This window comes from Macadamia integrifolia, chromosome 2 (genome assembly GCF_013358625.1).
Source record: "Macadamia integrifolia cultivar HAES 741 chromosome 2, SCU_Mint_v3, whole genome shotgun sequence".
NCBI classification, from domain to species: domain Eukaryota; kingdom Viridiplantae; phylum Streptophyta; class Magnoliopsida; order Proteales; family Proteaceae; genus Macadamia; species Macadamia integrifolia.
Window position 1 is genome coordinate 3,977,355 of NC_056558.1, and position 8,157 is coordinate 3,985,511.

At 37.5% G+C, this 8,157-nt stretch overlaps 1 protein-coding gene across 1 annotated transcript; it reads right to left on the minus strand.

Annotated features, from left to right (window-relative positions):
* Window positions 1-1,276: 1,276 nt before the first annotated feature.
* Window positions 1,277-6,837, minus strand: LOC122092997 (40S ribosomal protein S18). The gene is made up of 4 exons (XM_042663279.1): window positions 6,677-6,837; window positions 6,344-6,504; window positions 5,936-6,124; window positions 1,277-1,707 (listed from the first exon to the last, which is right to left on the minus strand). Exons 1-4 carry the CDS (start codon window positions 6,677-6,679, stop codon window positions 1,602-1,604), a joined length of 459 nt encoding a protein of 152 aa, XP_042519213.1. The 5' UTR covers window positions 6,680-6,837; the 3' UTR covers window positions 1,277-1,601.
* Window positions 6,838-8,157: the final 1,320 nt, after the last annotated feature.

Sequence of the window (8,157 nt, forward strand, 5' to 3'; positions counted from 1 at the left end):
AGTCCTTCAGCTGCTCTTGATTTTTTTACCTGAGGAAAGCATTACCACCCCTTTTCTTTTTGTGTCGACTATGGAAGAGAAACGTTAAATGATGTGGGGCTAGCTAGATTTGCAAGCATGGATTAAAGGATCAGAATCCAATCAGCCGCAATTGGTTTTAATGCCTGATGTGTGTTGTGATGTTCTGTGCGTTACCGCCTCAATGCTTCAAATTACAGTACAATCTGCCCACGGTAAAAAGAACGTTAGCCAATAGTCTTGTTTATGCCTAGATGCATAGGGAAGTAAAAGCAAACTATGAAAAGAGGATGCAAATCCTCTGTAGCTAGCGTGGGAGTGTGCTATAAATAGCATAGCACAGCATGTTATCCCCTTTTTTCCCCAAAATCAATGAAACCCTAAAATAGGTTCTGCCGATGCCCTCTTTCTCTTTTTCTCCTGTTCCTCACTGTTCCTGATTTGTCACCTTTCTCTTTTTCCCCTGCTCCTCACCCTTACTCACCTGTGTCTAAGCATATGCAGCAGTGTATCAGGTAGTGTTCTTATCTCAAAACAATTTCTATACTTTCTCTACAAATTAGGGTCAAGTAGATCAGTATAGGCCGGATAGAGATGAGATTTCCTTGCCGTAGAACTGTAGGACTGACTTGGGGTAAGACCGTAGAACTGTAGGACTGACTTGGGCTGGGCTTGCTTTCTAACAACCAGCACAGCTAGCACAAGTTGCACCCCATAACAATGGCTGGCATCTGCCAATGTTCTTAGCATATCACTGCCCAATGTAGTGTTGAATTTGAGAGCCGATCAGGTCTTGTAATCATGTACGGGATTGATCCACACACAAGAAATCATCTCAAGGAAAAGCGGGATTGATCCACACACATGAAATCATCTCAAGGAAAAGCTGGGTGGTGTATTCCATGTGACGAGACCACTACCAGTTAATGCTATTCGGTCAATGTTGAAATGGTACCACACAAGCTCTTCATCTCCAACTCCACAGCAGAGCCAGAAGAAAGCAAGTTAGCCCCTCCAAATCCCTGGACACCCACAAGGTCAAATATTAAGGAGATCCTTGCTGTTCCTGATTAATGTAGGGTACATGAGAAACACTGTCAATTTGAAAACGCACTCGTAAAGCAATCAAACCAGCTTACTGTGGATAGCATACAGCTGATCAAATTGAACTCACACGGGTGCAGAGGATTCACCTTTACTATTGTATAATCGAAGGGAACTCAGAAGGGGGGCATATCCAGATCCTGTAGCAATTAGGTGATCTTCTCAAACGAAAAAATGCAGCTTACCTTATCATCCATAACCAAGAAATTTTATTTACAAGGTAAAACCAAATCTCTGCTTCTACTCTAAAATGTGAAGGGACCAATTCTGGCTTCAAAAAACAATTCCAGGATCATAACTAGTAGTAGCTTATAACAATAGCTGAACCAAGAATTGTTCAATAAATCCACATTATATATCTAACACACAACTTAGCAGCCGACATTACCCTATCTTGCACACCCCTACCAAAAAAAAAAAAAAAAAAAACTCTTCCACACTTGGTATTATAGAAATTCAAAATCCAGAGAAATAGAAGCTTAACGCTTCTTGGAGACACCAACAGTCTTCCCTCTACGGCCTGTAGTCTTTGTGTGCTGACCACGGACACGGAGGCCCCAGTAGTGCCTCAGACCGCGATGGTTCCTACATAACACCAGAAATCGGATCTGTTAGCATCAAATCCTATTAACACCAAAAGTATAAATATCATCTCATCTGCCTGCTTCGTGCACAATGGTGTGCACCACAAACACCACATGAGGAGATTGGAAGGTTGAAAGAAATTAAACAACACCAATAGTACAACAGCAACAAGCCATGCATTCAAAAATCCACTCACTAATTCTAAGCAATTTGTTTAAGTATTTCCTCAACAAAGAAATAACAGTATCTTTTAGCAATATCTTTATTTCTTTCAATAATATCTTTTGGCAAAATTGCCATCTCCTTAAACACCTAATTGCATTTCATCAAGACAACAATGATACTATGCTTCTGGAGGTCACCAGTCACCTCATGATAATTCTTCCAGCCCAAAATTCAGTGCACACAATATTAGATCTAAATATATTTGAACAGAAAAAAAGTCACTGAAAGATATTTGACGCCCTAGATGCAATATACCTTAACCATTATTCCAATTCATATGGGTCCTCTCTAACCACCTATTGCTTGTAATTTTGGTTTAGAATTTTAAGTGAAGATAGTTAAGAGTATGCCCACCAAGGAGGTTCATATAAGGATAGAGTTTGCAAAAAAATATCATCATATAGTCTTTATTGACCTAGAAAAAACCTATGATAGTTCCCCTAGAGAGTAAATGTGGCATGTACAAGAGAAGAGAAGGGTGTTGAGTAAGTAAGTGTATATAATTAAAAATATGTATGAGAGAATGTGGCGACTAGCATGAGAACCATGGGACGACAACATAGTGAACCCCAAATTACAATTGGGTTACATCCAGGATCAGTTTAAGCGCTAATCTATTTGGGCTTATCATGGATGATCTAACCAGGAACATCTAAGATGAGGTCCATGGTGTATAAACTTTGTTGAAGAAATTGTTTTAATGGATTAATGTAGGACTAGATTTGACAAGTCGAACTAGACCCAAACAACAGGAACTTGTAGACCAAAGAACAACCAAAACCAATCCCCATATTCCAGCGATAATCAACCAACAGAAAAGGAAGAAACCAGTAACTATCGATCACAGTAATCAATGCCACTTAGACCAGATATCAGTAGATCAAATAAGTTTAAACCAGCAGCAGTAAGAAGAGGCAACAGTCCCAAAACAACTGTAGAAAAATAACAGAACATAATAAGACAAATCAGGCTATCGATTCTGGTTGTATTCTAGCAGAATCACTACAGGGCAAAATTCTGGAGATTTCAAATATCTCTATAATGGCAGCACAAAATTAGGCCTGCTTTGGTTCGATTCTTAAGGGAGTACAGGGGAGTAATCAACCACAGTTTGGAAACCAATCAGTGGCTGGAACTGGCTCCAGCAGAAAGAGACCGAAGGCTCTGTTTCAGAATTTCTGGGCAGAAAATTTAAAGTTATAAATAACTGATTGTTTGACAGCAGTAGAACCTTAAAACAAACTTGAAAGAAATAAGAAAGCTTGAAGAAAACCTCCTGGACTTCACGCCGCAAGGAGTCGCTTGGATCAAACACCAAACCCTTATTCTTTGATCAAACACAAAGAACATCCAGTGAAGCCAGCGGCAGCAACAAGACTCTTTTTTTTTAAAACATAAATGGTCTCCCTATGATGAGAGCTCTCCTTTATTTATAATAATGATGGCGGGAGGGAATTACAAAATAGAAGGTCCTTTAGTTACTAAAACTAGAAATAAAAACTAACTTATGACTGAAAATTAGAAACTAACTAGGTACTGAAATTAGAAACTAAATAATCCCATCTAAAAAGGAAACTAAAGAAAAAAGAAACAAATCACTGAATCCCGTATGCAACCTTAGAACCCTTAGTTTAGACCCATAAAAGTAGCCCAATACACTCAAAACACATGGGATCAAAGGCCTAACATGTATGGAACCCAACCCTAAGCTTATTCCTAATAAAACAAGCCTATTTTGGTAATTAATCTGCATCATGGATAAGACAAAACCAAGGATTAATGCTAAGTTGGAGTTATGGAGATCAACCTTGCAATAAAGATGATTTAAGATAAGTAGACCAAAGACAGAGTACGTGGTGTGTAATTTTAGTTACACCAAGGCAGATAACAAAATAGTGAAGATTGATGTAAGAGATACATTGCAAAGTGACTATTTTAGATATATGGAGTCAAACATAAATAAAGAAGATGATATAGAGGATAAGGACAACGTTTCACAAAGGATTAAAGTGGGATGGACGAAGTAGAGCGATGCATTTGGAGTGTTGTGTGATCGACACATCCCTGTAAAGCTTAAAGAAAAATTACATAGGACAGTTGTTCAACCAGCTATGATGTATGGGTAGAATGTAGGGTGGTTAAAAGCATCATATTGATAAGCTGAGTTTAGCAAAAATGAGGATGTTGAGATGGATGTGCGGCAAAACCAGGAAGGGTAAAGTAAGGAATGATCATCTTAAAGTTGATTTGGGACTTACCCCGATCCACGACAGTGCTCCGAGAAAGTCGTTTGAGGTGACATGCCCATGTTCAATGAAGGCCTTGGGATGCACTAGTAAGGACTGATTTGATTAAGATTTTAGGAATAATAGAGTAAGGGCAAGCCTAAAATGTCATAGACGGAGTAGTAAGGAAAGACATGCATAGTTTAGGTCTTGTCTCAAGTATGATCACGAACAAAACTATTTGGAAGGCAAGGATCCATGTAGTTGTCCCCATTTAAGTGGGATTTTACTAAGCTGTTGTTGTGCTCCTTCCTTTTTACTATTATTATTATTCTCTTCTGTCTTTGCACGGATTCATGTAGCCGACTCTATTTAGATGGGATATAAGGCTGAGTTGTTGTAGATGTTATTTCCACATAGAACAAAGTCACAAACATTGTAATACCTATGAAATAAAAATTATAGAAGATAATATATATTCACTACTAGGCGGCCTCTTCAAAATCTCCCCCCCCCCTTTGATAAGCACATAGACACTTTTCCTTCTTGAAACTCATTTACCAATTCATTAGACTAGCATACAAACATTAGTCACATAGGCTTCGAAAAAATGAATGGAATATATCATTCAAAAGAACATATTTTCTGAAAAACTATAAATTGCTTAAGATCTGATCCCCCCCCTTGCCCCATATTGAAACACAAGCATGATGGTACAGGCAAAGTCAGAATGCACCAAACCCTCCACTTCAAGTCTTCCAATCACTAAAATTGGAGATAAAGCAGTTTTTAAGTTTTATTATAGCAAAGGGATAAAGGAACAAGTTATAAATGTAAGATTCTGTGTAACATTGAATGCCTCAATGTCAAGAAAGGTCAATCCCTTGTAAGAATGCAGCTAACAACCATAGTTTTGGTTAATGTTCTAAAAATATTCAAGGCTTGATCGGCCTTTCAGTTGAGATGAAGATTGACATTTTGAAATGAAAACTTTCCTAAATTTTTTACACTTGGCACTACACTTAACAAGCAAGAGAGATCTTAAATCAATTATTGCATCTATGATCTATAACTTGATCAAGAATGTAATTTGGATCTACTCACTGTTTAAACAGAAGGGACCTCTGACCTCTGACCTCAAATAGTCGCATTTAATCCCCGACTTTTTCCCAATCACCAAGATCAGTATTTAGAAGTTCACTTTACAATAATCTTCAGCTCTACATTTGATGGGAAAAAGCTTTCTAGCCTGCCAGGACTACAGGGTGTCTCTAGTCTGAAACCAAGTTTTGTCGTGTGGTAAAGTGATGGTGGCAATTTCAACATTACAGATATCTAAGAAATGGTCTAGATTAGTCATACAACAAATTTAAGACAAATCCAATTGTATTGGCATATTCCCTTGTATTTATTTGTCTACTTTCTTTTAGAAAATTTCATATTTCATTGGATTATACAAGATTTATTTTGCCACTTGGGGAACTCCGTTTTGGTTGAAGCTTAACATGTAAATGGTTTAAATGATGGTGTACTTCTCTGAGAAGGATGCACTACAAAAATGGAGTCGATCTACATCCAGAAACAAATACAAGTTGGAGGTAGGAAAAAAATTGTTGATATTATGTTCCAAACAAGATGTTTCTCATATTATGTTCCCATAATGCTCGCAAGTTAAACCACTACGAATGCAATGAATTAATTTAATTTAGGTAAGCAAAATCCTATCATTATTGCTGGGAATACCATTTTTTTAAAGAAAATCAATAAAAATAAATTACCTAATCTTCTTCAAGCGTTCCAAATCATCTCTCAACTTCATATCCAATGCGTTAGACACAACCTGTGAATATCTCCCATCCTTGTAATCCTTCTTTCTGTTCAAAAACCAGTCTGGGATTTTGAACTGTCTAGGATTAGCAACGATCACCATGAGATTCTCCAGCTCCTGCGCAGATAATTCACCAGCCCTAACAACACCACATCACCACGACAATAAGTATGAATAAGCAAGAAGTATCACATCAAAGTGTCTCATCACCCAAACTAGGTAAAATCCAAAAATATTCAGTCGAACAAAGACTAACGGAGCTCCAGTGAAAATTCGTGAGAAAAAATAACATTTAAAAATAAAAAATTACACAGGAAAAAGGGAAACAGAACAATAAAGAGAGTATACAGAACCCAACCTTTTGTTCATATCGACGTCGGCTTTCTTGCAGACGATGTTGGCGAATCGCCTCCCAATACCTTTAATTGAGGTCAAAGCGAACATGATCTTTTGCTTACCGTCGACATTGGTGTTCAGAACACGTAGAATGTGTTGAAAATCTTCGTTCGCAATCAGAGACTGAGAAACATTTCAGAAGATTTCAGGTCCCGTAATCAAATCGATGCTTAAAATATTTATTTAAAAAAAAAAAAAAGCACTAACAAATACAAATCTCTGAAAGAAGCGAAGAGATATGCAAACAGAGACACTGAAAGTAAACCGATAGAGTGAAAGATAAAGAGTAAACTACCATTTTGATGGATGGAAGCTTGCCGGCTGAATGGAGCGGATATTGGCACCTCCCGAACAATCACAGAAAGCCAAGACCTCAGAGGTTGAATCTAGGGTTTTGACGTTCTTGTAGTGTCTTCGCTGACTGTATGACATTCTATCGCGGCTTTGTCCTAGGGTTCGATAATCTTCAGAGACTAAATTACCCTTTGCAAAATCCATTAAGGCGACTATGTCCCGATTAAGAATCGAACCCGACAATAATCGCATCTCGCATCTGGTCGCTCATCGGGCCCAAGGCCCAACATACCTCTCTTTTTTTGGTTTGTTTCTTTTTCTTTCTCGGCCGGGTGGGGGAACATGGCATAATTTCTGGTTCGATTTGGGTTCAATTTCTCATCGTTTTCTCTTATCAGTGTATTATCAGTTTCGTGTCGGGGTTTGGTTAGGTTTGGTTTCATTTTGATTTGTACATATATTCATAAGTATGGGACAAATCGTGTTTTTTATGACCCTTGGGCCGGTATCAAACTCATATCGGTTTGGGTTCGGTTTCAATCCAATTTTCTGAGATCGGTTCAATGTTTTATTGATTTCAGTGTGATCCAATTTGGTTCGATTGTGCAACATCCCAATTCAAAGCTGGATCCAATAAGCTTCATTTCGGTTTTAGTTCGATCCAATTTCATTGTTTCGGGTAAGGTTTAATACCCCTACTTCCTATTAACTTTTACATTTGAATGCAAGGGTTTTAGCCCCTGGAAGCCTGGAACTCCTTCAAAATCATTCAATTCGGATTTAAGTTACTCAGCTCTCGCAAATCCACAATGCTGATATAACGTAGCTTGGCTTTCAAGGATCTATGTATCCTTCACTTTGATAGCAAAGCTTACGTCCAATTGGAAACTTCCATCTTTTTTCTGTGGCAATTGAAATGATGCAGGACTGAATATCGCATCAAAATCTTCATCATATGCTTGAGAGAATCCTTGTTCCATCAAAATGAGTTTCGTAACATTTTATTAAACCATCAGATTTTCTAACTTGATGGTTTTCTTTCCTTCTTGGAGTGGTAAAAGTTCCCATATAGGTTTTTTTTTTTTCAGCAATACTAACATTTCTTTTGTCATAGCACTTTGCCATCTTGGATAATTTGCAGCTTCTTCAAAACTTTTTGGTTCCTAAGAGTTAATGACTTGAATCATGTACACAATGTATGTTTCTAACATAAATTCTCATGTACATAATGCTTGCATGTCCTATCCATAGGAATATATTCAAATTCACGTCTTATCCATAGGAATATATCCAAATGGTTAACTCCATTAATAAATCTTTTACATCCCAATTCGAGTAATTCTGTGAATTGGTATGAGTTTGTTACAAATGCAATTTTTTCTGTTAGTATAGTTTATTGACTTTGGTTGAGTTCTTTTGATTGATTGTATTGTATAGTATCTCAACAATGCCTAAAAACTTCCCTTCTCTTTTCTATTGAAA

Bases quoted from the DNA above. Each gene is read 5' to 3' on its own strand.
- LOC122092997 (XM_042663279.1), bottom strand. The intron at 6,125-6,343 runs GTTGGGTTCTGT...TGGTGTTGTTAG, and splicing joins GACGTCGATATGAACAAAAG to GGCTGGTGAATTATCTGCGC. The intron at 1,708-5,935 runs GTAATTTATTTT...GGTGTTATGTAG, and splicing joins GAACGCTTGAAGAAGATTAG to GAACCATCGCGGTCTGAGGC.